This window comes from Heptranchias perlo, chromosome 21, assembly GCF_035084215.1.
Source record: "Heptranchias perlo isolate sHepPer1 chromosome 21, sHepPer1.hap1, whole genome shotgun sequence".
In the NCBI taxonomy this organism is placed as follows: domain Eukaryota; kingdom Metazoa; phylum Chordata; class Chondrichthyes; order Hexanchiformes; family Hexanchidae; genus Heptranchias; species Heptranchias perlo.
This window is the reverse complement of record NC_090345.1, coordinates 49,592,991-49,619,955: the sequence shown is the minus strand read 5'-3', so window position 1 is coordinate 49,619,955 and position 26,965 is coordinate 49,592,991. Positions and strand designations below refer to the sequence as shown.

General features: G+C 42.7%; 2 protein-coding genes across 3 annotated transcripts in view; both read left to right on the top strand.

Moving 5' to 3' along the window:
• Nucleotides 1-1,786, top strand: part of hells (helicase, lymphoid specific) — an 82,068-nt gene extending 80,282 nt beyond the window's left edge. For both annotated transcript variants that reach the window (XM_068002633.1, XM_068002632.1), the window contains one exon: nt 50-1,786. In XM_068002633.1, coding sequence (XP_067858734.1) covers nt 50-156 — 107 coding nt within the window. In that variant the 3' untranslated portion in view covers nt 157-1,786. The remainder of the gene's footprint in view (nt 1-49) is intronic.
• Nucleotides 1,787-10,136: 8,350 nt separating this feature from the next.
• On the top strand, nt 10,137-12,744 carry LOC137340357 (neuropeptide Y receptor type 4-2-like). The gene is made up of 2 exons (XM_068002776.1): nt 10,137-10,538; nt 10,918-12,744. Exon 2 carries the CDS (start codon nt 11,053-11,055, stop codon nt 12,178-12,180), a length of 1,128 nt encoding a protein of 375 aa, XP_067858877.1. The 5' UTR covers nt 10,137-10,538; nt 10,918-11,052; the 3' UTR covers nt 12,181-12,744.
• Nucleotides 12,745-26,965: the final 14,221 nt, after the last annotated feature.

The following is a 26,965-nucleotide window of genomic DNA, read 5'->3' as shown; positions in this document are numbered from 1 at the left end:
GAGCCATTGCCAGGTCATGTATGTTGTACTTGATTTTTTTTTCTTACAGAACAAATGAAGAAACGTACCTCGGGAATCAAAAGCCAGACAGACAAAGTTTTCAAAATACTTGACAGTGATGACGGGAATGCAGGAATCAGACTGTGTGGGCTGTGAGAGATGGCTGGAGACATCTCTTTAGTCAGGTGTTAGTTTTCCCTCCCCATTCTGCTTTCCCCTCTAGAGAACAGTTCTAGTTTCAGAGTGGAGATCACTCGAGTTCAGAGTTAGGATCAGTCTGCATGTTTCTTAGGTTTATTGATCTGACAACACATCCTGTTTAAAAGTTTTTAAAGGAGGATTTTTTTTAAATGATTGTTTTTTGCACAGTAGATTACAGATGCAGATTTTTTTTCAGTTTGAGACTTATTGCTGCCTGGAATCTCAATAATGAGCGTAATTTCAAACCTTTTCACCTTTTACATGGGTGGAATGGGAGAATAAAGAGAACAAAATGATTTTATTTGTTTTGCTTTGTCACCCTGTATAATTTTGTTTGGTTTACAAGTATTTGGTGCTCTTACCCTCTAAGGTATTTGCACATTTATGGTCTCGGCAGAGAAATAGAAAGTTGACAGTCTGTAGTTTGGTGGGAGTTTGCCAGGAATGCCAGTATGTGCCTTGCTGTGGTAATCAACACAAGTCAGCATTGGTTTTTGATATTGATCCAGAATTGGAAAATCTGACTGCTTAACGTTGTGCGTTTTTATCTTTTATCATTTTATCTTGTTTTAAAATAAATCGGCACTGGGCCCTGCTGCTCTTTCTCCCTCCCCCCCCCCCCCCCCCTGCCGGACAATACTTCAATCTCAGATTTTTCTCCCCTTCCCCTTTTTGAATTTCGTCTCTACCATACTGAAGGTGAAATTTGTGAAACCATTTGATAGCTGCCAAGGTTCTTGCTCTCTCTGCTCTTGCTCCTCTGCACCCCTGGGTCAATCGCTATGACTCGAGGCTAAGGATTGCCAGTTCATCTTGCTTCTTCACACAGGACAGATCCTGCTGCTCGCCCAAACGGTTCCTGTGTTGTAGTTAGAATGCCAGGAGAGCAGTGCTAAAGTGGAAATCTGACCTAGCACTGTTGTCCTCAAACTTCACTCCCTGCTTTTCATTTGCAACGTGTTGCCGCTACTATTGGATCGTTCCAGGGGCCTGTGGGATGGGGGCTGGCATTAAGTGCGACCTCCACTAACAGCTCCTAGGATCATGGAAACCCAGCTTTCTGGATCAGTTGGAGGTGTGGAGTTTCTCGTCTTTACTTTGGTGCCATTGGTGGCAGCAGTTCGTGTGTGAGAAACTAGCAGAATGAAAGGGTGATTGGTGGTGATTGTAACGTATTAAACCCAATGCAAATACGAAATGCAACCCCTGAAATTTTAGTTTCCTTGGACAACTTTAGAAGAGTTGTGCTGCTGTTCCTTTAAAACCATTTTTTTTTGATAATTGCACATGGCTTAAATCAGGACCTACAGAAAATACCAGGGGAAAAGCTTTGTAGGACCTGTATACTGCAGCACTAGTTTACTGCTTAGACAAGGCTTACTACAAATAGATGCCTAGCACTACAAATAGGAGACTGATTGCCTATAAAAAGCTGGAGGACCAGAATGCTTCAGCATTGTCGGGACCAGGAACAGGGCTTCCTTCCCCTCACCTCAAACTTCAATCCTGATGTGTGTCGAATGCTGATGTATAAACTGTACAAAAATTTGTTTTTTTATTAGAAATAAAACTTTCAAATTGGTCACAGTACTGTTTTTTTCCCACATTACAAATCCAATTTCAGAGATACTTTATTCTGCACTAGCCTATATCCTGTGGCATTGATCATGGTGAGTTCAGAGGATCTATTGTTTTATAAAAGTGTGAACATAACAACATTTAATGCACATTCTGTTATAGGGCGATCTCTTGTGGCATTGCTCATGCACAAATATCTTCTGGCAACTGTTGTCTTTGCCTCCCACTTATATCCCTATGTTTTTCTGCTTGTCTTCCACTCTTACTCCCTTTCTCCTTATGCCTCATAAATATTTCTGGGTTTAACTATTTATCATCATCCTTTCTGTAAGTCACTCCTTCGTTCTACCTCCTTTCTCTCCTGGTATGAATGTCACGCATGAATTTCTGAGTCTTGTATTTCCATAAAGAAAAAGAACTTCCATTTATATAGTGCCTTGTGTCCACGGGACATCATAAAGCAGCCAGCAAATTATCTTTCGAAATGCAGTTACTGTTATGTAGACAAATGCAGTAATCAGTTTGTGCACAGCAAGGTTTCACAAAACAGCAAATGAGATGAATGACCAATTAATCTGTTTTGATGGTGTTTTTTGAAGGAATGTTGGCCAGGTCACTGGAAGAACTCCATGCTCCCCTCTGAATAGTACCATGGGATCTTTTTTGTCCATTTGTACACGCAGACTCAGTTTAATATCTCTGCTGAAAGACAGCTCGTTGACAATGCAGCACTCCCTGTAAACTGCACTGAAATGTCAGTCGAGACTATGTACTCAAGTTCTAGAGTAGGACTGGGACCATCATCTGATTTGATGTGCGATTGCTGTCAACTAAGCCAAGCTGACCCAATTTCCAGGATACACAACGGGATGACAGCCATCGTACAGCAGGTTGGAGGTGACTACTGCAGTTGGTGGAGCCAGGCTCTGTAGGAGCTGGTGCAGCATATGCAGGTGAGAGAAACTGGGCCAGGGTTTGAGGTCAAGAGGACACATAGGGCCTTTGATTAGTGTTTGGACTGGGAGGGAGGACCTGAAGTGTGGGCAACCTGTGGCTGAGATGTAGGTTTTAGAGCAGAATGCTAGAGGATCCCCCATGGCATTGCTCATAAATTGGATGAGGCAGTATTACACATTATATAGTATTATGTTGTAATATACAACGTATTCGGCCACGGTGGAGCTGTGTTTTAAACTGGCCTGCCCCTTTTAAGACTAAAAAGTCGAATTGCTTTATGTAAACACAGCCTGAGATCATTCAGTTTTACTGCTGTTTGATCAAGGAACTTTGAAGATTGGAATGTACCAGTAAGTTTCAGGTTGCAGCTCAGAAGCATTCAGCATTTTAAGATTATTTTGCATCAGTAGAGGAGTTTGACATCCATACATCCTGTTGAACTGTTTTTAATATATTGAAAATATAGACAATTTCTTACATTCGTAGCTGGAATGTCTGTTTTCCTGTGGCATAGAAGAAGCAGTTAGTCCAGAGGCACATGCTATCTTCCTGATTTTCTTCAAAGATTTTATTGAACCTCTGTTATATGGTTGGTCATGTTTATATAATCTTTGTGCATTTGGTCTAGTTCTACTTGTAATACATCGCTTTTCTCTTCAGCATTACAACAGAACCTCTCCGCTTTTCTCACTCTTCACTGGACTTTATCTTTGACAACTACTTATATAAGTGTTTCAGTTCTTTATGACGAGCTTTGTTATCTCCATTTCTGCAGTTTACTCTTTTAAAGGTAAAGCTGTTAACAGTTTAATTTCCTCAATGTTTATCAGCACTTTGTATTCTTCACTCATTATTCTTTCCGGTCCTGAAGGGTTGTGAGGAGATCCCGGGTCATTATCAATTATAGTTAATCTTTGTGTCAGTCCGAGTGAGTTGTAAATGATTAGCATTCTGTAATATCCCGCTTGAGTGTATTTACATTTTACCAACAATGTTGCTACTTCTCCAAGGACTTTGCTCTAGAGATAAGATGGAAGGATATTTCTGGAAACCATCTTAACCAATTCTAGAGGAATTATAGAGCCAAACAAGTTTACAGCACGAAAGGACATTTTGCCCATCGTGTCAGTGCTGGCTCTCTGCTAGAGTAATGAAAAGCTAATCCTACGGTCCTCTCTACATAGCCCTGTATTTTCTTTTGTTTCAAATATTTTCTCTTACAAGATGAAATAGGGTATGCCTCAACTATTGCCTCTGGCAAAGCATTTCATGCTGCAACATCCCTCTGTGTAAAGAGATTTCTCCTAACCTTTCTCCTCGCACTTAGTGACTGATCAACTAGTTGAACATATGAAACTCGTCAGCCAGCACTATTTGAGATCTTTCCAGTTGCAGTCGTAACTTATTTCCTGAGATACTAAACTCTGGCAGCTGCTAGAGGTTAACATCACCATTGGGAAAGGGCCTGGATCCGTGTGTTGTCCACACAAGCTGCTTTATGCCCGTTCTCAACGGTCAACGACGTTAACACTGGAGCAGCTGTTCAGTGAGTCATTGTGTCCCTGTGCCACAACATCACAAGTGCAATTAATGGACTCTTACAAGGAAGAATTAGAATTGTAGCTTCTGGCAGGACTGGTTTATTTTACCAAGGAGTTGATGCAAATTGTGGCTCACCCTTTGTTTCTGAGTTATCCGAAGCAGAGAGTGAGCTTTGGACTTTAACATGAGATTTTCAGATCAACCAGATGTGCAGTACTGATGGAATAATGAGGAAAAAAGTGGGACTGTATTTTATTAAAATCATTTTAAGATAATGTTAAATATCCACTTTATTCAAGGCTACAAGTTCTGTTTTTGCAAAAAAAAAGCAACAGAATTGTGGAACCTAATTCCAAAAGACCAGTAAAATTCATAGAGGGGATTAGGTTGGCTGTGATGCCCTCTTTGGTGGAATAGTATGCTGGTACTTGCTGTTTAGGTTCACACATAGACAATGGATGATGTACCAGAGGGCAGATGGCAATTGTGGATTGAAAATTGGTCTATAGTGGAATGGCTGGACATATTTTAACAGGCAATTATTGTGGGTTGCCAAGCAACGCTACATAGGCTGATAACCATAACCACAATGTTTCAACTCTGGGATAATGGGCGCTAACCAGCTTTCACAGGCCAAGGCTTGCGATATCCCCTTCAGGCTGATTACTATAATCTAGCTCACAACTTATATACATCTGTTTCTTAAAACATCCATCTTTACATTGCAAGACCAGTTTTTTTTTTCTTTTTAAAGCATTAAAATTTGTATTCAACTCTAATATTGTGGGCTGCAGAGTGTTATTTTAATACTCCAATTTATCTTGGTTCTGTAGGAAGCTAGGAGTAGGTTAATCAGCCCCTCATGTCTGTTCCACCATTATATTAGATCATGGCTGATCTAATCCATTTACCTGCCTTTGATCCATACTCCTGGAGAGCCTTGCCCAACAAAAATCTATTTCAGTTGACCCAGCATCCACAGTCATTTGGGGAAGGGAGGTCCAGATTTCACTCCTAAATGGACTAGCTATATAAGAATATGCCCCCTTGGTCTGGATTCCCCTACCAGGGGAAATAGTTTCTGTGTAACTACCCTATTGAATCCCTTTATCATTTTAAACACCTCTATTCGATCACCCATCCACCTTCTAGACTCGAGGAAATACAAGCCAAGTTTATGCAGCCTGTCCTCATAATTTAACCCTTTAAGCCATGGTATCATTCTGGTGAATCTGCTGTACCCCCTCCAAGGCCAGTATATCCTTCCTGAAGTATGGTGCCCAAAACTGAATGTATTACCCAGATGGGGTCTGACGAAGGCTCTGTACAACTGAAGCATAACTTTCTCACTTTTGTATTCCAGTCTCCTTAAAATTAAGGCCAGCATTCCATTAGCCTTTTTGATTGCTTTTTGTACCTATCTACTGGCTTTTATTGATTTGTGTACTTGGACTACCAAATCTCTCTGCTCCTCTACAGTACCTAGTTTCTCACCGTTTGGAAAATACTCCAATTTTTCTTGGGTCCAAAGTGCATGACCTCACACTTGTCCATATTGAACTCCATTTGCCATAGTTTTGCCCACTCACTTTATATGTCTATGTGCCTTTGTAACTTCCTGCTCCCAACTGCACTACTTACTGTCGCTCCTAATTTAGTGTCATCTGCAAATGTGAATATACAACTCTATTCCTTCATCCAAGTCATTGATAAATATGGTAAAGTTGAGGCCCCAGAACAGCACTTGTCACATCCTGCCAATGTGAGTGCATACCACTTATCCCCGCTCTTCATCTCCTACTTCCCAACCAATTTCCAATCAAGTCAAAAGGCTACCTCCAATTATGTGTGCTATCATTTTTGCCAGTAATCTTTTACGTGGAACCTTATCGAATGCCTTCTGGAAGTCCATATAGACAACATCCATGGACACTCGCTTATCTAGCTTATTAGTGACCTCAACAAAAAAAAATTCAGTTAGGTTAGTCAGATATGACTTACCCGTAGCAAAGCCATGCTGACTCTCTGATCAACTCCTATTTGTTCAAGTGATCTGTCACTATTCCTTGTTAAGAACTGCTGTTTACAGAAATAGCTTTAAAGAAATCCTATAAATTTGATTGGCAAAAGCAGTTGAAGACTATTTCTGCAGCCTTTGTGGCTGTTGTTTAGATGCTTCCATGGAATACTTGGTCATAGGTGAAACAAGAGGTTGTTCATGCTTTTTGGAGGTAAAAGACCAACAGGGGGCTGGCAGGCACACTGCCCACCTGCTGGTACCCTTGCAGCCACATCTACAGGCAGTCGGGCATGTAACATGATGTGGCAGAGGACCAAGGCCTGTAGCTTCAAAGAGGAGCCTGTGCCAAGGTGAGCTACAGCCAAACTCCACTGGCCTGGCACTACCCACAGCTGACAAGGTTACAAACACCCTGAACTTTTATGTTTTGGGGATCATTTGAAGCAGCCACAGGGTTCATTAGCAACATTAACACAGCTGATTGGTTTAACAGTTCAATGATGCCCTGTTTGCTCTTGCAAGCAATATCATCTCCTTCCCATTGGACAGTTGGAAGCAACATGAGGGGGATTGTGTTTTTACGTACTGAAAGGACTCCTGCTGGTCCGGGGTATAGATTGCACCCATGTGATCTTATGTGCTGTCTTACACAATGCCACTAACAGAGGATTCCACTCCATGTATGTGCAACTCCTTTGTGGCCTGCAGCATGCAAGTCAATGATTGCTTCCCAAGCAACTGTCTCGATGCTACCATTTTAAATCAATCCACTCTGACACCAATAGTTGACCCACAAAAGAAAGGGGAAAGGTGGCCCCTGGGTAATGAAGATTACCCCATGGAGCCCTAGCTCTGGACATCTCTGCAGCAACAGCAGACACCAGCTGTAAACAGGTATGATGGGATGCATGCTTCGGTAAGTCATCATAGAGCACACCACGGGCATGTGGAAGCAATGCTTCACTGGTGCATCCTGCAATATACAGTTTGGCTGAGGTGTCAAGGATTGTGATAATTTGCTGCATGCTGCACAACTTCACTGTGCAAAGACAAATCATAAGAACATAAGAAATAGGAGCAGGAGTAGGCCAATCGGCCCCTCGAGCCTGCTCCGCCATTCAATAAGATCACGGCTGATCTGATCCTAACCTCAAATTTAAATTCATGTCCAATTTCCTGCCCGCTCCCCGTAACCCCTAATTCCCTTTACTTCCAGGAAACTGTCTATTTCTGTTTTATATTTATTTAATGATGTCACTTCCACAGCTTCCTGGGGCAGCAAATTCCACAGACCTACTACCCTCTGAGTGAAGAAGTTTCTCCTCATCTCAGTTTTGAAAGAGCTGCCCCTTATTCTAAGATTATGACCCCCTACTTCTAGTTTCACCCATCCTTGGGAACATCCACCCGATCAAGCCCCTTCACAATCTTATATGTTTCAATAAGATCGCCTCTCATTCTTCCGAACTCCAATGAGTAGAGTCCCAATCTACTCAACCTCTCCTCATATGTCCGCCCCCTCATCCCCGGGATTAACCGAATGAACCTTCTTTGTACTGCCTCGAGAGCAAGTATGTCTTCTTAAGTATGGACACCAAAACTGTATGCAGTATTCCAGGTGCGGTCTCACCAATACCTTATATAACTGCAGCAATACCTCCCTGTTTTTATATTCTATCCCCCTAGCAATAAAAGCCAACATTCCATTGGCCTTCTTGATCACCTGCTGCACCTGCATACTAACTTTTTGATTTTCTTGCACTAGGACCCCCAGATCCCTTTGTACTGCAGTACTTTCCAGTTTCTCGCCATTAAAATAATAACTTGCTCTCTGATTTTTCCTGCCATAGTGCATAACCTCACATTTTCCAATATTGTATTGCATCTGCCAAATCTCTGCCCACTCACCCAGCCTGTCTATATCCCCTTGTAGGTTTTTTATGTCCTCCTCACTCTCTACTTTCCCTCCCATCTTTGTATCATCTGCAAACTTTGTCATGTTACACTCGGTCCCCTCCTCCAAATCGATAATATAGATTGTAAAGAGTTGGGGACCCAGCACCGACCCCTGTGGAATACCACTGGCTACTGGTTGCCAGTCTGAGAATGAACCATTTATCCCAATTCTCTGCTTCCTGTTAGATAACCAATCCTCCATCCATGCCAGAATATTACCCCCATCATCATAGGGGTCCCTGAAGAGGAAGCTACCCAGACACAGCAAGGCGTAAGGTTAAGTGAACGGTAAATCTATACAATATGTAAGGTGCATAAATTATGGGATGTTAGATGAATCTTTTCCCATGTTCTACAACTTCACATCAGAGCTTTTGGTTAGATATTTACCATTCATGTCTAAGGTTTATAAAATGCCAAGCTAGCTCACCTTTGAACCATCTTACATCACTCAGTCCTCACTGTATTAACAGTTACACAAGTGCAACCAATCACAACTGGAAAACAGTAGGATACCGATTGCAATACCCCTACTTGCCAAGTACCACAGATGAGGTCAGACACACAAGTGCATCCACTAACACTGCTTTATTGAAACATCTATTAGAACACAACTAATGCCACCACAGGTTCAAGTAACGAGAATTACAATCAATCGTTGGGAATTTCCTCAGAGGGCGTTTTCAATTGGCTGCCGTAACTTTGGCTGAAGCTCAATGGCGATCCTGGATACACTGTAAATGGGGTTACAGTGATTGATCAGGAGAAACCCTGAACAAATTCCCAGCTTTGGTTCTTTAGGTTCAGATGTTGAGATACACTTGTGTGTCCAAGATTGCAATACAGCTTAGCAAAGCTAAATTTACAGTTTTTATGGTTGAATGGCGTGAAGGGGAGGGTGAATGGGGGTTTGTGAGGGGAAGGGTGTTCGGTCGTACCACTGACTGGATGAGTTGGTTTGATGGGACTGATGATGTTTACTTGTCCTCTTTTCCTACATTTTGTAAAAAAAAATGACACGTTGGAAATCTGAGCTAAAAATTAAGAATGTGGTTGCAGGGAAGTTGTTTCACTAGGGGCCCAAACACTACTGCTGGGTGAGACAGCTATTTACATGTACATCCTCCAACCTACTACACTGTACTCGCTGCTCACAGTACAGTCTCCTCTACACTGCGGACACCAAAGATGATTGATTTTTTTTCAACTTTTCCATTCTGGCCCTGACCTCCCTTCGTGCTCCCGGTGGGACCGGACTAGCGCTCTGTACAAACTCAAATCACGTCCTCAGATCCGAGTTCTATCGTTCTGACTACACAACCCAAGATGCTCTCTGCTGTTTCCCGCTGCCGCACACTGTGCTAATAGATTCGGTGCTCGATCCACCAGTAACCCCAATCCCTCTTTTATCATGTACTATAGATTAATCCAATTTACCTTATGTTGCCACTGTTTATTAACATTCCCAATTTCATGATTTTGTAGTAGTTCACGTTAAACGACATCCGCCACTCACTAGCCCAGCTTCGCAATCTATCCAGCTTTTTAAATATTTCTATCCAGGTCTTCCTAGATTTGATCAGCCTGCTTTTGGTTGTTTAATACAAAAATTACACTCCTTATTACATTTGAAAGGATTTGTACCAGAATGAAACGATGGAACCAAGTTAATAAATAATTGCTTAGATGCTCATCACGGGATAAAAACGGCTGCTTTAACAAAACTTTTTTTTAAAGACAAGTTTTTATGTTTTTGTTTAGTCCCTTTCAGAGTTAACTGGCAGGAGCCTTCTTATTTACCCATCTCAGTCCAGCTTGTGGAGAGGAACCGTGCAAAATGCAGGGTTTGGTTACAAAAACTACACGTGGAAAAGTTTTGTTACCTGAATTGTTAGTGTTGGAGACGCTCAGAAAAACGCAAAAACTAAATGCAGGTTATAAGGTCAATGGAAATGGGAACTTGTGTAAGGCGAGACCAGGTTCTGTCTATGGGATGGCTGATTCTGCAGTAAAGGTTAAAGTTTTTCTCTAACATCCCTCGAGAGAGGGCGGTCGTGTTTAGCGGCTGATCGCACTGGGTCTCCTCTCACACATCCAGCCGGAGCCTGTCGATCGAAGATTATTTGAACAGCGCTCCATACAGCATCTAAACCAAGTCCCTTCTGCCCCAACCGTGTGCATCCCGCCCTCAGCAGCTTCTGTAAAGAACGAGAATTGAATATTGTGAGCTCCAAACCCCAAACTGGACCGTGTGAGGAAACGAGGACATGTGTGTGTGTTACAGGTAAGAGACACCTACTAAAGGTCTGATCGTACTAAGATAGATCTGATCCTGCGCCGCTCGTGTGATCAAATTCAAAAGCGATTTTCTCAGATCGGGTTAATAATTAATACCGCAGTTATCACCCCGTGGGGTTACAGTATGATCTACACCAGGAGCAGGACTAAGTGTTATACAGTAACCACACCCCAACAAAGGATTTCTAACAGCTTCGCTCACTTTCCGCACTCAATCCCTGCATACACCTGGGATGGAAAACCTGCAATAATTCGGAGTAGAAGCGAGTACAAGATGTGGAATCTGCTATACTTAACTCAGGGTCTCTCACCTAATTCAATTGTTCTTACAACTAATATCTATATATTTTGATTTCCCCCCACAGATTTTTCTATCAGCCATGTTGTCAACATTCCACTTTCTCACCGTCTTGTGTCTGTCTTAAAGTGACAGCCATGTTCTCCAACCTTCAAACCTCCTCCTGCATTTGCGAGTAAGGTAACTTTGGATAGAAGGAACAATGCTCTTTGCCATGGAAGATGGTCCCAATCTCCGATATGCTAATTACTCCATTCCCTTCAATGTCTCAGACTGGGACATTCCTGATTTTGGGAATTCCTGCCCAACCTCAGCCACACTTACCGGCTTTCTTGTGGCCTCTTACTGTGCCGTGATGGCAGTTGGTTTACTGGGAAATATCTGCTTAATTTGTGTGATAGCAAAGCAGAAGGAGAAAACTAATGTGACCAACATGCTCATTGCCAACCTGTCCTTCTCAGATATCATGATCTGTGTCTTCTGTCTCCCTTTTACAGTAGTCTATACCCTTATGGACTATTGGATCTTTGGTGAAGTCTTGTGTAAGATGGTCCCCTTCATTCAGTGTATGTCAGTGACGGTGTCCATTCTCTCTTTGGTCATAATCGCTCTGCAAAGGCATCAACTCATTATAAACCCTACAGGTTGGAAGCCAAGCATCCCCCAAGCCTATCTGGCAGTACTGGTCATCTGGATGCTGGCCTGCTTTATCTCCTTGCCCTTTGTGGCTTTTCATGTTTTAACAGACGAACCTTTCAGGGACCTTCCTGTTTCCATCGCACCGCTGGCCAATGAAGCCATTTGCATGGAGTCATGGCCATCCAGGGAGCAGAAACTGGTCTACACGACATGGCTCCTTGCCTTTCAGTACTGTGTGCCCCTTGTCTTCATTGCAATATGTTATAGCAGGATATACAAGAGACTAAGGAAAAGGAAGGACTTGTTGGACAGAGCCAGTGAGGATAATCGCAGACTGACAAACAGCAGAAGGATAAACCTGATGCTTGGGTCCCTGGTTGTCGGGTTTGGCCTCTGCTGGCTACCATTGAATGTATTCAATGCCATCACAGACTGGGATCTGGAAGCAGTGATGCATTGTCACCACAATCTCATCTTTTCCCTGTGCCACCTGGCAGGAATGGCTTCCACTTGTGTTAATCCTATCATCTACGGCTTCCTGAACAATAACTTCAAAAAGGAACTGAGGGCCATCATTGTGTACTGTAAATGGAACAGTCAGGAGCAGGACTGTGAGGACTTTCCATTGTCCACCATGAATACAGAACTTTCTAAGACGTCTCTGCGACTGAGCTGTCGGAATAATGTGTAATTAGGAACTGGACATCACTCCGGTTAAACAGGCTAAGAGCACATCAGAATATGCTAAGGAAGAAATCTTGCAATTTGGAATTTTACAGATAAACTTTGTATTTGTCATTACTTTGGCCTGTTCAGTGTTAAAGTTTGTGTAATTTCTTTAGTTGCTTTTAAAATTAGTGATATATAGTGAGCAAAATTATACATCACTCACCCATTGCAGATTATATCATAAAATAAATTATACATCAATCCCCAGTCTTAGATTATGTCATAAAGTAAATTATACATACCCTGAAACCTTAGATTGTATCATAAAATAAACACATTTCAATGTTAGGTTTATTTAGTTTACTAGTTAGCACCATTTAGTATATAGGTTTCATTTACTGAAATGTTGCTCCATTTATCTGCCATCCAGCCCATACCATGTTAGTTTTTCTGCTTTCTGTATGAAACATGTTCTTTGTATACAATTGAAACAAGTTGAAAATATGCAGCACTAATCTGTTAGAGAGAATTTACTAAATGAAAAATGAGTAACTCACTGTAATGTATAGTTCCACTCTGTTAACATTTACACCATTTATTATAAAATGATTTGCTGTATTTTGTGTCATTTTCATTTTGTGAGGGTATTTGAGGAAATATTAATTTGCGAAATGCTGCTGTTTTTTGAATGATCTAACATAGTAATCTAGTAAGTGTATTTAAACATAGTAGTTGTTTGACAGAAACAACTTCTTTGACAGTGAGTTATACGAATATATTATTCACCATTGGGAAGAACAGAATCCTAGACATTACAGCACGAGAGGAGGCCAATTGGTCGACCAGACCTGTGTCGGTGCTAGCTGCCCATTTCCCTGCCCTCACTAGGTCAGATATACATTGTGTGGAGAAAAGTCTGCACCATTCATCTTATAAATGATCTTCTCGAAAGCTTAAATACCTAGTAATAAGCTGAGTATTTTGGGTAACCTTTCGTTTGACTCTTACATTCTTAGGCCCAACAAAAGGACTTCTGACTGAGTTACCTCCTGGTGAAATCAACCAACACTGACATTGATTTCTTGCGGGTTGGTTTAAACCATTGCATATTGTTTTGGTACAAACACAGCCTGTGATTAATCTTCAGCTGTAAAGTGGCATTCAGCGGAAGTTGTTGTCTTATGCGAAGTGCTCCCTCTCCGCAGATTAGCTACATAGGCCCAACAGTATCTCCCTGCAGAGTCTGGGTGGGATTTGGTGCAACAGGAATATCCTCTAAGAAAGAACATAAGAAATAGGAGCAGCAGTAGATCATTTGGCTCCTCGAGCCTGCTCCGCCATTCAATAAGATCATGGCTGGTCTTCGAACTCAACACCACACTCCCGCCCGATCCCCATATCACTTGATTCCCCTAGAGTCAAAAATCTATCCATCTCAGCCTTGAATATGCTCAACGACTGAGCATCCACAGACCTCTGGGTAGAGAATTCCAAAGATTCACAACCCTCTGAGTGAAGAAATTCCTCCTCATCTCAGTCTTAAATGGCCAACCCCTTATTCTGAGACTATGTCCCCTAGTTCTAGACTCTCCAGCCATCTACCCTGTGAAACCCCCTCAGAATTTTATGTGTTTCAACGAGATCACCTCTCATTCTTCTAAATTTCAGAGAGTATAGGCCCATTCTACTCAATCTCTCCTCATAGGACAACCCTCTCATCCCAGGAATCAATCTAGTGAACCTTCGTTCCACCACCTCTAAGGCAAGTATATCCTTTCTTAGATAAGGAGACCAAAACTGTACACAGTACTCCAGGTGTGGTCCCACCAAAGCCCTGTACAATTGTAGCAAGACTTCCTTACTCTTGTACTCCAACCCCCTTCTAATACTGCCAACAACAACAACTTGCATTTATATAGCGCCTTTAACGTAGGAAAATGTCCTAAGGTGCTTCACAGAAGCGTAATCAGACAAAAATTTTCACAGAGCTAAAGAAAGACAGGTGACCAAAAGTTTGGTGGAAGAGATAGGTTTTAAGGATCATCTTAAAGGAGGAGAGAGAGTTGGAGAGGTTTACCAAGGGAATTCCTGAGCTTAGGGCCTAGACGGATGAAGGCACGGCCGCCAATGGTAGGGCGAAGGTAGTTGGAGTAATGCAGAGTTCATGGAGCATTGTAGGGCTGGAGGAGGTTGCAGAGATGGGGAGCAGCGAGGCCATTGAGGGATTTGAACACAAGGACAAGTATTTTAAAATCGAGGCATTAGTGGACCAGGAGCCAACAAGCTCAGAGGTGATGGGTGAACAGGATTTGGTGCAGATTAGGATATGATCAGCAGAATCACTTCGAAATCATTTGAGAAAGGATTGAAATGGAGCGTGGATATCATTCAAACTCCTATAACAGACAAGGGGTTACTTTTGCATCATAGACTGTTGGAAAGCTAATGTTCTCAATATAGGAGTATTGGTTAAGATATCTGTACATCTTTAACATCTGTGGATTGAGTGGAATTTCTTATAAAACAGGGCTCTTTTCTGTTAAAAGTGACGCATAGTACAGACCCAGGGGAGCCCAGTTGTTTAGTGAAGGGTAGATCCAACTCCTAACATGGGACAGTCTGCAAGTTACAACAGAGCAAGTGAAGGATATGTTTGTGAATTTATGCCTTATTGTGAATCAATTTTCATGTAACTGTATCCTACCTGCTGATGGAGAGGTCATTATATAAAATGGCTATACATTGCCCAATGTGTTAGATGCTGTCCTTAACTAAGACATGGTAGACGTTAAACATCCCATGTAACTGAAAAGGGTGAAGAGCTATCCTGGCCAATGATTTACCCTCAACCAACAGATCTGGTCACTCATTTCATTTGCTGCTTGTGGGTTCTTGCTATGTGCAAATTACTGTCTACATAGCAACAGAGGCTGCACTTGAAAGATATTCATTGGATGTAAAACATTTGGGATGTCTTGATAGATGTGGTAAAGTTATTTCTAAAACTTTTAGTTTTAGACTAAATTGATGGGCAGGTCTACTATGAATCAAAGCAGAAGTCTGAGCATGTATAGACCCTAGGGGGAGGGGGTCCTGATCCATCCAGTAATTGAGCCTCTGTGAAAAAAGAAATGCAGTAGGAGTGCTCTCCAGAGGTTGGGCTGAGTCACGTTGTAGAAGTACCCCATCTACCCATAGAGTGGTCATTATATGAGATGACTCTACCTTCCCCAGCCTGTACCCCATCTACCCATAGAGTGACCATTATATGAGATGGCTGTACCTTCTCCAGCCTGTACCCTATCTATTCGTGGAGTGATCATTATATGAAATGGCTCTACCTTCCCTAGCCTGTACCCCATCTACCCATAGAGTGACCATTATATGCTAACAAGAAATAAATGATGGAGTTGAGGTACAGATCAGGCCTGAATAGCAGAACAGGCTCGAGGGGCTGAATGGCCTACTCCTGTCCCTATAAATTCTGTCATGCTATCAGTACTCTTAATTTATGACTGTAGAATTCACAGCAGAATAAGTGTGAGTTATCTGGTCACGAGACTGCAAAATCTTTTGCACGTTTTTTAATCTCCATCAGCTCACTGTATTCTGCTAAACAAAAACACTGATTGAAGTATGTATTGTTTCTCCCTTGCCCTTTTCCCCAATTTTCCAACCTGACTAAATTGATTACTAATCATAGTATTATAGGTACAGCACAAAAGGAGGACATTCGACCCATCGTGCCTGTGCCGGCTCTTTGAAAGAGCTATCCAATTAGTCCCATTCCCCTGCTCTTTCCCCATAGCCCTGTAATTTTTTTCCCTTCAAGTATTTATCAAATTCCCTTTTGAAAGTTATTATTGAATCTGCTTCCACCGCCCTTTCAGGCAGTGCATTCTAGATCATAACAACTCGTTGTGTTAAAAAAAATGTTTCCTCATGTCGCCTCTGGTTCTTTTGCCGATCACCTTAAATCTGTGTCCTCTGATTACCGACCCTTCTTCCACTGGAAACTGTTTCTCCTTATTTACTCCATTAAAACCGTTAATGATTTTGAACACCTCTATCAAATCTCCTCTTAACCTTTTCTGCTCTAAGGAAAACAACCCCAGCTTCTCCGGTCTCTTTACATAACTAAAGTCCCTCATCCCTGGTACCATTCTAGTAAATCTCTCCTGCACCCTCTCTAAGGCCTTGACATTTTTCCTAAAGTGTGGTGCCCAGAATTAAACACAATACTCCAGCTGAGACCTAACCAGTGTTTTATAAAGGTTTAGCATAACTTCCTTGTTTTTGTACTCTATGCCTCTATCAATAAAACCAAGGATCCCTCGTGCTTTTTTAACAGCCTTCTCAACTTGTCCTGCCACCTTCAAAAATTTGTGTACAAACACCCCCTGGTCTCCCTGTACCTGCACTCCCTTTAAAATTGTACCATTTAGTTTATATTGCCTCTCCTCATTCTTCCGACCAAAATGTATCACTTCACACTTCCCTGCATTAAATTTCATCTACCATGTGTCTGCTCATTTCACCAATCTGTCTACATCCTCCTGAAGTCTGTTACTATCCTCCACATTGTTTACTGCAGTTTTGTGTCATCTGCAAACTTTGAAATTATACCCTGTATACCCAAGTCCAGGTCATTAGTATATACGAAAAAGGATAATGAAGCATAAACTCCTGAACAGTTGACTTGTATTGTCTCTTGACTAACTTGCTGTGTGCTTCCAGTGTTGTCTGTTTTTTGTATTAGATATGAAGGCATATTTTTGTACTTTTAGACCCAGGCATTTGAAGGCAGCTCTTTGCCTTTTATTTGTCAAAGATACACATTTCTATCTTTATAAAATTCTGGAAAGTTTGAAGTTTTCTTGAAAAATTATCGTGCCTTTGATCAGACCTAATTAAAATTCCATTTGAAACGTGATGCTGAAATGGATTTGGAATCAATATTGATTGAGAATTGACATCTTGTCAACTAAAGTAATGAGCAAGATATCACCTGTCCCCAAGTGAAGCAAGGTAAGTGATCAAACACACAGGAGCAGATATTAAAATGTTACATTGTTGTTGGAGTGACAATAAATAATGATGTTTATAAAAGATTCTCAGGCGGCTTTACTAAAGTTCTCACATACCACGCAGAGCAGTACTGGGAACATCCGAGGCCCTAATAAATACATCGAGTGCCAGAAATTTCAAAGTTGAATCAGGAATTTATAGGATGCTTGGGAGAAGGAACTGATTGTAGTGTTTGCACTTCAGTCCATTTAAAACAAATCAAATTTACAACATTTCATTAGATTAAATTCAGCGATCCTACTCTCCCTGCAGGAAGGAGAATTGTCTCTCCGGTGTAAGTGCCTTGTCTCTGGGCCTCGCTCCCCGCTGGGAGCCACACGCAGAGAGCCTGGGGAGGGGTGGGTGAGGGTGGGTGGTGGAGAATCATCTCTCCTGTGTCAAAACCCTTCCTTTCATTGTTTTTTTTTCTTTCTTCGTCTCCTTTTCTTTTACTTTCTTAGTTCTGTCTTTCTTCCTTCCTATCTTTCTTTTTTTTACTTTCTATCTTCAGAGGGTTATTAGAACATGTAATGTTTTATCACAAGGCTCTATTGAGGCAGAGACTCAATATAAAACCCAGTAAAGGGAAGAGGGCAGTGAAATTGGACTGAAGAAGACAGCTCCAGTTGAAGATCTGGCATGGGCTGAATGGCCTCTTTCTGTGCTATAAATTCTTTAATTCTGTGATCATGCTTCTATTAAAAGTTTATAAGATTCCTTAAAAGCATGCTGCATTTTTGGGTCATTGTTTCCCCAGCTCATCACCCTTCCTGGAAATCTCAAAATGTGTTTAATGTCGATCAGCGTTCCAAGCTTCTATTATTGGTCTTTTAATTTGGATTCTGGGAGTTGGCTGTTGGAGTTTCTGCTGTTAAATCCGTCTCCCTTGACAGACCCATGGGCCCAGCTTTACTGGGTTTTATATTGGGGCTCCCTTCATGCCTGAGCCCAGCATGTTGGAGATGGGACCCAGTCTGCCCACTGACACCAGGATCAAAGCAGTGAAGCCAGAACTGGGGCTGTGGGCACTAACTTAGTTACAATCTCTCACTGTGATTACTTAGCTGATGACGTACCCATATCTGTTTTGGCTCCGAACCACTCGACTGATTGCAGGTAAAATGCAGAGATAAAAGAGATCTCCAAGGCTCCAATACTTCCATTGCTGAGACCTTCAGGAATGTGACTTAAAACAGAATAAACATATTTCACAAATAACATTACAATTGTCCCTTTGTTCTTAATTAACAACTTTGGATCTCTGTTTGATAATGTGACAGTTGTGAGATGTTGCGTCTTGTCATGTCTATGCTACACTATCATACCAATGTATTGTAAACAATTTTACAACACCAAGTTATAGTCCAGCAATTTTATTTTAAATTCACAAGCTTTCGGAGATTTTGTGAATTTAAAATAAAATTGCTGGACTATAACTTGGTGTTGTAAAATTGTTTACAATTGTCAACCCCAGTCCATCACCGGCATCTCCACATCATGAATACCAATGTATGACAGTGGCACTGGGACTGCCTCTCGCTGGGGGAGGGGGGGGGAGAGCAAACACAGAAATACATGGACATCTTTCAAATCTTTCTTCATATTTGTATTTCTTCATACCAGGCAACACTCTGGTTAATCTGCATTGCATCCGCTCAATATCCTTCCTATATTGCAGGATAGCATTCACCGCTTCTACGTGAACAAGTTTGATGGCCCATATCTATAGCACCTTTGATGGCCCATATCTATAGCACCTTTGATGGCCCATTTCTATGTGAGACTGTTTGATGGCCCATTTCTATTTATAGTATATCCAAGAACTCCAGCTGAGCAAATTCAATTAGAAAAGTAGACTTGCTGAGAGGAACTAGGTTTCTACGATCATCAATGACAGCAATAGCTCCAAGTGTAGATCACCTGCTGCCCCTAGTATTTGGAATCAATCCAAATCCTGGTCTTTATTATTAGTTTTTACATTGTAGCTGTTTGTTAAACAGATGAATTTCTTAAAAATCACTTAATATTGTCCCCTATCAGTCTAATGAGAAGTTATCCCCAATAGTGTACTGTGCACAAATTAATAACGAAATATCAAATTAAAACAGGCCAACCACTGATGAACTGTATGTGTGAGTCTGGTTAAAATAGGTCCTATCTGTTGTCAGTATAAATGGGAGGACACATTAAAGAAATTACAGATGTATCCTGAGCAGGTTACCCTCAGGATATTCTAAATGCCAGACCTGCTGCTCATATTATCGTAGAAATTATGGAACATACCAACATACGAAAATGACGGGGAGGAAAAGACCAGCTGGTCCATCAACCCTGCCCCATGCCTTGATGGCTGGAGCAAGGCCATTTGGCCTATTGCCCAATGCCAGTCCTAGTTCTTCAACTCTACTCCTATTTCCCTGCTGTTTCTCTGTATCCTTTTATATTCTTCCTTATTCAATTCCCTTCTAAAGAATGTTACAGTCTCGACCTCAATAGGCCCTTGTGGTAAAACATTCCATGTTCTGATAATGTGTGAAAACCTTTTTCTAACTTCCTCCTTCATTCTTCTAATGATGATCCTTTGAGTCTCCTTGTTACCGATTCATCAACTAGTGGCAGAAATCTTTCACAATCACTCAACAGCCTGCCCACAACTTCTTTACATTCTGTGTCACCACTGCTCAGGATTCAAATAACTGGTCTTTCAAGCCAGACATTATAAATTCAAATCTCACCCAGGCCTCTCAATGTTACTGTGTCCACTGGGAAATGACAGTTAAAGGGGATTTAATGGAGGGCTTTGAAATTGTGAAAGGCACTGAGGAATAAATAGTGAAAGATTGTCTGCAAGGGTTGATGAATCAGTGACGAGGGAGGGGCCATTGACGGAGGATAATCACTGAGGATTTTCACGTAGAACATGGAATGCTTCACCACAAGGGCCCAATGAAGCCAAGTCAATCATGCCATTTAAAGGGAAAATCAGATAAACACTTGAAGGAGAAAAGGGTGTGAGGAAAATCGAAAAGTAAAAAATATTTCAAAATCCCAATGACCTTTGCCTCGGCCTCCACTGATGAGTTCATAGGTCACATCAGCAACGGCTCTGTCACCATCATTTCTTATGTCACCAGCCTTAACTTTCAAAAGGGAATTGGATAAATACTTGAAGGGAAAAAAATTACAGGGCTCCGGGGAAAGAGCAGGGGAGTGGGACTAATTGGATAGCTCTTTCAAAGAGCCGGCGCAGGCACGATGGGCCAAATGGCCTCCTTGTGTGTTGTACCTACTATGATACTATGATTTCACTTCAGCTTTTAGAGTTTTTATTTCCATAGCAACCACACCAGCATGAAATATTTGCAGGACAAAGGCATGACACAAACCAAAAAAAAACTTCACAAACAAAAACTAAAAGATATTGTTTATCTTTGATCATTTAGATCATGGAAAACCACTAGCTCAGGGGAAGAGAGAGGTTTATATTACACTCAGGCATTCTCCTCCCTTGTTTCTGGCCATTGCACTTCCAGCGCTCTGACAACACTTCACAACCTTGACCTCAGCAGAACATTCCGGAGTGCTGCACATGAGCTTTTCCAATCTGACCTCTGAGGGTGATTTCCAAGCCCAGCCCAATTAGTTGTGAATTTGGGGCAGATTGTACTGAGGCCTGGAAAGGAGACTGAGAAACAAAAGATTTTGGTCCTATCTCTGGGCTCTGGAATTAATTGCAGGTTGCAGAGGTGAAAAAAACATTTGCTAAATACTCAGCGTAGCCAGGACAGCAGAACACATGTAGTGAGCCAAACTTTGCAAAAGTTCCTTTTGCTGCTGTATATGAGAGAAAGTTAATGAAGTTAGGGTTTAGGAGCAGAGCAGGCGTGGGGCCCGCTAAGACTCAGTGAAGAGGGCTGGGAGCCATGGATTGGGGGGGGGGGAGCTTGGAGGGTGGAAATTGATATGCTTTGGGCCCATTTTTGGGGCGTAAAATGGGTGCAAAGTATACCAATTTAGCAGTGGGGCCCCCTGCTAAATTTGTGGCGTGCATATTTTAGGTAGCCTAAAACAAGTGTTAAGCCCCTTGATCATGTAAATGAAGGAGCCCAACGCCTGTTTAAGGAACCCTTTGATAAATTAGTCACCACATGAGGTGTCGGGCCTGCCCACTCAGGATTCTTCAGCCGCCTCCGCTATCATCAACCAAACATAAATTTTTGATTTTTTTTCCCTCCAAAAATACCTTCCCATTGAGCCAGGAGGAGCAGGAGTCGGGATCGATCCTCCCCACCAGTAGTCCGCTCCAACCCCCCTCCTGACTTAACTGAAGGCCATTGCCAGCGAAGCACAAGGCCCGAAAACAGGCCGAGACTAATTTCTACCTGGGATCTGGGAAGACCAAGGAGGAAGCATTGCGATCTGGGGCATTAGAATGGGGTCCTTGAAGCAGTGAGGGTCTGGGGATACAGTGAGGGTCTGGGGATACAGTGAGGGTCTGGGGACACAGTGAGGGTCTGGGGATACAGTGAGGGTCTGGGGATACAGTGAGGGTCTGGGGATACAGTGGTGGGTCTGGGGACACAGTGAGGGTCTGGGGATACAGTGAGGGTCTGGGGATACAGTGAGGGTCTGGGGATACAGGAAGGGTCTGGGGATACAGTGAGGGTCTGGGGATACAGTGAGGGTCTGGGGACACAGTGAGGGTCTGGGGACACAGTGAGGGTCTGGGGATACAGTGAGGGTCTGGGGACACAGTGAGGGTCTGGGGATACAGTGAGGGTCTGGGGATACAGTGAGGGTCTGGGGACACAGTGAGGGTCTGGGGATACAGTGAGGGTCTGGGGATACAGTGAGGGTCTGGGGATACAGTGGTGGGTCTGGGGATACAGTGAGGGTCTGGGGATACAGTGGTGGGTCTGGGGATACAGTGAGGGTCTGGGGATACAGTGAGGGTCTGGGGATACAGTGGTGGGTCTGGGGATACAGTGAGGGTCTGGGGATACAGTGAGGGTCTGGGGATACAGTGGTGGGTCTGGGGATACAGTGAGGGTCTGGGGATACAGTGGTGGGTCTGGGGATACAGTGAGGGTCTGGGGATACAGGAAGGGTCTGGGGACACAGTGAGGGTCTGGGGATACAGTGAGGGTCTGGGGATACAGTGAGGGTCTGGGGATACAGTGGTGGGTCTGGGGATACAGTGAGGGTCTGGGGATACAGTGAGGGTCTGGGGATACAGTGAGGGTCTGGGGATACAGTGAGGGTCTGGGGATACAGTGGTGGGTCTGGGGATACAGTGAGGGTCTGGGGATACAGTGGTGGGTCTGGGGATACAGTGAGGGTCTGGGGATACAGAGAGGGTCTGGGCATACAGTGAGGGTCTGGGGACACAGTGGTGGGTTGAGGCTGAAAGCACTTTGAAGCACACGCTCTCTTCAATTGTACCTAAACTGGAGTCAAGCTTTGGCCCTCTGCATCTGTACAAATTAAGCTGCTGACAAACATCTCAGAGTAACCCTGAGTCTTGTGATTTGAAATTGGAGATATATTTTGAGAACACCTTTCTTTCTCTCTCTATCATCTTTCTATCTCTCTATCTCTTTCTACCTCTCTAGCTTTCTATCTCTCTAGCTCTCTCTCTACTTCTCTATCTCTATCTATCTCCCTCTCTTCATCTCTCTCTCTATCTCTATCACTCTCCCTATCTTTCTCTCTCTCCATCTCTATCTTTCTATCTGAGTCTATCTCTCCATATCTATCTCGCTCCCTGTCTCTCTATCTATCTATCTCTATCTCTCCCACTGACTCTCTTTATCTATCTCTCTCTATCTCTCTCTCTGTCTCTCTATCTCTATCTATCACTCCTTCTCTCTCTCTATCTCCTCTCTCTTTCTGTCTCTCTATCTCTCTCTCTATCTATATCTCTCTGTTTCTATCTCTCTATATATCGCTCCACCTATCTCTCCCTTTAGATATCTCTCTCCATCTCTCTATCTTTCCATTCCTCCCTCTCTATCTCTCTTTCTCTATTTATCTCTCTATATATCTCTCTATCTATCTTCCAACCCTTCTTAGATATGGGGACGGTGCCAGAGGACTGAAATTAAAAAAGAAAATTAGGAAAGCAAAGAGAGAGCATGAAAAAATATTGGCAAGTAAAATCAAGGAAAACCCAAAGATGTTTTATAAATACATTAAGAGCAAGGGGATAACTAAGGAAAGAGTAGGGCCTATTAGAGATCAAAAAGGTAACCTATGTGTGGAGGTGGAAGATGTGAGTATGGAGGTGGAAGATGAGAGTATGGTTCTTAATGAATACTTTGCATCTGTCTTCACAAAAAAGAGGGACGATGCAGACATTGTAGTTAAGGAGGAGGAGTGTGAAATATTGGATGGGATAAACATAATGAGAGAGGAAGTATTAAGGGGATTAGCATCTTTGAAAGTAGATAAATCACCAGGGCCGGATGAAATGTATCCCAGGCTGTTAAAAGAAGCCAGGGAGGAAATAACGGAGGCTCTGACCATCGTTTTCCAATCCTCACTGGATACAGGCGTGGTGCCGGAGGATTGGAGGACTGCTAACGTTGTACCTTTGTTTAAAAAGGGAGCGAGGGATAGACCGAGTAATTACAGGCCAGTCAGTCTAACCACGGTGGTGGACAAGCTATTGGAATCAATTCTGAGGGACAGGATAAACTGACACTTAGAAAGGCACGGGTTAATCAAGGACAGTCAGCATGAATTTGTTAAGGGAAGGTCATGTCTGACTAACTTGATTGAATTTTTTGAGGAGGTAACAAGGAGGGTCGATGAGGGTAGTGCATTTGATGTAGTCTACATGGATTTTAGCAAGGCTTTTGACAAGGTCCCACATGACCGACTAGTCAAAAAAGTACAAGTCCATGGGATCCAAGGGAAAGTGGCAAGTTGGATCCAAAATTGGCTCAGTAGCAGGAAGCAAAAGGTAAAGGTTGAGGATGTTTTTGTGACTGGAAGGCTGTTTCCAGTGGGGTTCCTCAGAGCTCAGTACTGGGTCCCTTGCTTTTTGTGGTATATATTAATGATTTGTACTTAAATGTAAGGGGCATGATTAAGAAGTTTGCAGATGTTACAAAAATTGGCCGTGTGGTTGATAGTGAGGAGGAAAGCTGTAGACTGCAGAAAGATATCAATGGACTGGTCAGGTGGGCAGAAAAGTGGCAAATGAAATTCAATCCAGAGAAGTGTGAGGTAATGCATTTGGGGAGGGCAAACAAGGCAAGGGAATACACAATAAATGGAAGGATCCTGAGAGGTGTGGAGGAAGTGGGGGACCTTGGAGTGCATGTCCACAGATCCCTGAAGATAGGACAGGTAGATAATGTGGTTAAGAAGGCATATGGAATACTTTCCTTTATTAGCCGAGGCATAGAATATAAGAGCAGGGAGGTTATGCTAGAACTGTATAAAACACTAGTTAGGCCACAGCTTGAGTACTGTGTACAGTTCTGGTCACCACATTACAGGAAAGATGTGATTGCACTAGAGAGGGTACAGAGGAGATTTACGAGGATGTTGCCAGGATGGGAGAATTTTAGCTATGAGGAAAGATTGGATAGGCTGGGGTTGTTTTCCTTGGAACGGAGGAGGCTGAGGGGAGATTTAATTGAGGTGTACAAAATTATGAAGGGCCTTGATAGAGTGGATAGGAAAGACCTATTTCCCTTAGCAGAGAGGTCAATAACCAGGGGACATAGATTTAAAGTGATTGGTAGAAGGATTAGAGGGCAGCTGAGGAAAAGATTTTTTCACCCAGAGGGTGGTGGGGGTCTGGAACTCACTGCCTGAAAGGGTGGTAGAGGCAGAAACCCTCAACTCATTAAAAAAGTACCTGGATGTGCACCTGAACTGCGTGACCTACAGGGCTATGGACCAAGTGCTGGAAAGTGTGATTAGGCTGGGTGGCTCATTTTCGGCCGGTGTGGACACGATGGGCTGAATGGCCTCCTTCTGTGCCGTAAATTTTCTATGATTCAATGATTCTATCTATCTATATATCTATCTATTTCTCTATCTCTCTCTTTATCTATCTATCTCTCTGTCTCTGTCTGTATCTCTCTGTCTCTCCCTCTCTCTCTCTATTGATCTCTCTCTCTATCTCTCTTTCTGACTCTCTCCCTCTGTCTCTCTCTCTATCTCTTTCTCTATCACTCTCTGTCCATCTCTCTATCTCTCTTTCTCGATCTCTCTCTATCTTTATCTCTCTATTAGCAATTGGGGCTTATTTTCCTCTCCCCTTTCACTTGGTTGCTAGTCACGTGACATGCTCCACCTGAGCCTACACTTGGTAATACCCTGGCACAGGCCCATCCCCTTGGCAGAGGCCTTGGGCCCAGAATTAGGCCTCCAACACCAAAAATGGGCGCTGGCCATGGGGCCTTTTGGCTTCAGTCCAAAAATATGAAATCCCACCGGATAAACTCACCCCACAGAAAATTGAAGTCGTTAACATTTTCATTAATTGCTGTCCAAATAAACCAAACTTGCTGAGATGAACACCCTGCTTTCTAAAAATGGAAGCCATCTCCTGTAGTGTCTGTGTTGGTTGCTCCTTCTTCTTCATTGTACCATGTGCCAGATTTAGACTCTCAGTTCTGAAAATACACTAGTTCACAAGAGGAAGGAGAGGCTAATGACTCAGGAGCTGGTGCCAGGGGCAGTGAATGTGGAGCAGTCTGGTACGATGCACGACAGTGGCTAAGGAATGCGAGGGGTGACCTCACCTGTCTTATACTGAGCTGGGGGCTTCTACCTCTGCACCGCCTCACCCACCCACTGAAATCCCATGGGCACTACACGGCCCAGGTATGTCACCTCTGTTTGTGGCAGGTGTCACTTTGCGGCCTTTAGTTTGAGGCTATCCTGGTACAGGGGCTCAGCACATTGTCAGGACTCAAAGCACTGGAGAACATCACCTGAGTACAGTAGGACTGTCTCAAAAACTTTGCTCCAAAGCAACATTTCTCATGACAAGTTGTTGTTTCTGCTACAGGTAAGAGGGAGAAGGAGGCAGTGTATAAAAGTTCACCCACAATTTTTGTAATACTGAATTTTAGTAATTGTAACAATAATTCCTTCCAGCCCCACCTTTAATCTGCATCTTGTGTTTTCCAGAAGCTGAAAGACTGAAAGTGTATAACTTTCCTCAACCAACAACTTATTAATTGGTCACTTATCTCATTGCTGTTTGTGGGAGCTGACTGTGCACATATTTGGCTGCTACATTTCCCTACCTAAAAACAGTGGCTACTCTTCAAAAGTACTTCAATGACCTAAAGCTCTATGTAAATGCAAGTTCTTTCCTTCCCATAGAAAATCATAATATGATTAGGCAGAGTCAACATGGTTTTATGAAAGGAAAATTGTGTTTATTAGAGTTTTTTGAGGGTGTAACTCGCAGGGTAGAAAAAGGGGAACCAGTGGGTGCAGTATATTTGAATTTTCAAAAGGCATTCGATAAGGTGCCACATAAGAGGTTGTTATGCAAGATAAGGGCTCATGGGATTGGGGGTAATATATTAGCATAGATTGAGGATGGTTAAAGGACAGAGAACAGAGAGTAGGGATAAACGGGTCATTTTCAGGTTGGCAGGCTGTAACTAGTGGGGTGCTGTAAGGATCGGTGTTTGGGCCTCAGCTATTTACAATCTATATTAATGACTGAGATGAAGGGACTGAGTATAATGTATCCAAGTTTGTTG

Coding starts and splice junctions, on each gene's coding strand:
- LOC137340357 (XM_068002776.1), top strand. CDS start 11,053: ATGCTCTTTGCCATGGAAGATGGTCCCAATCTCCGATATGCTAATTAC.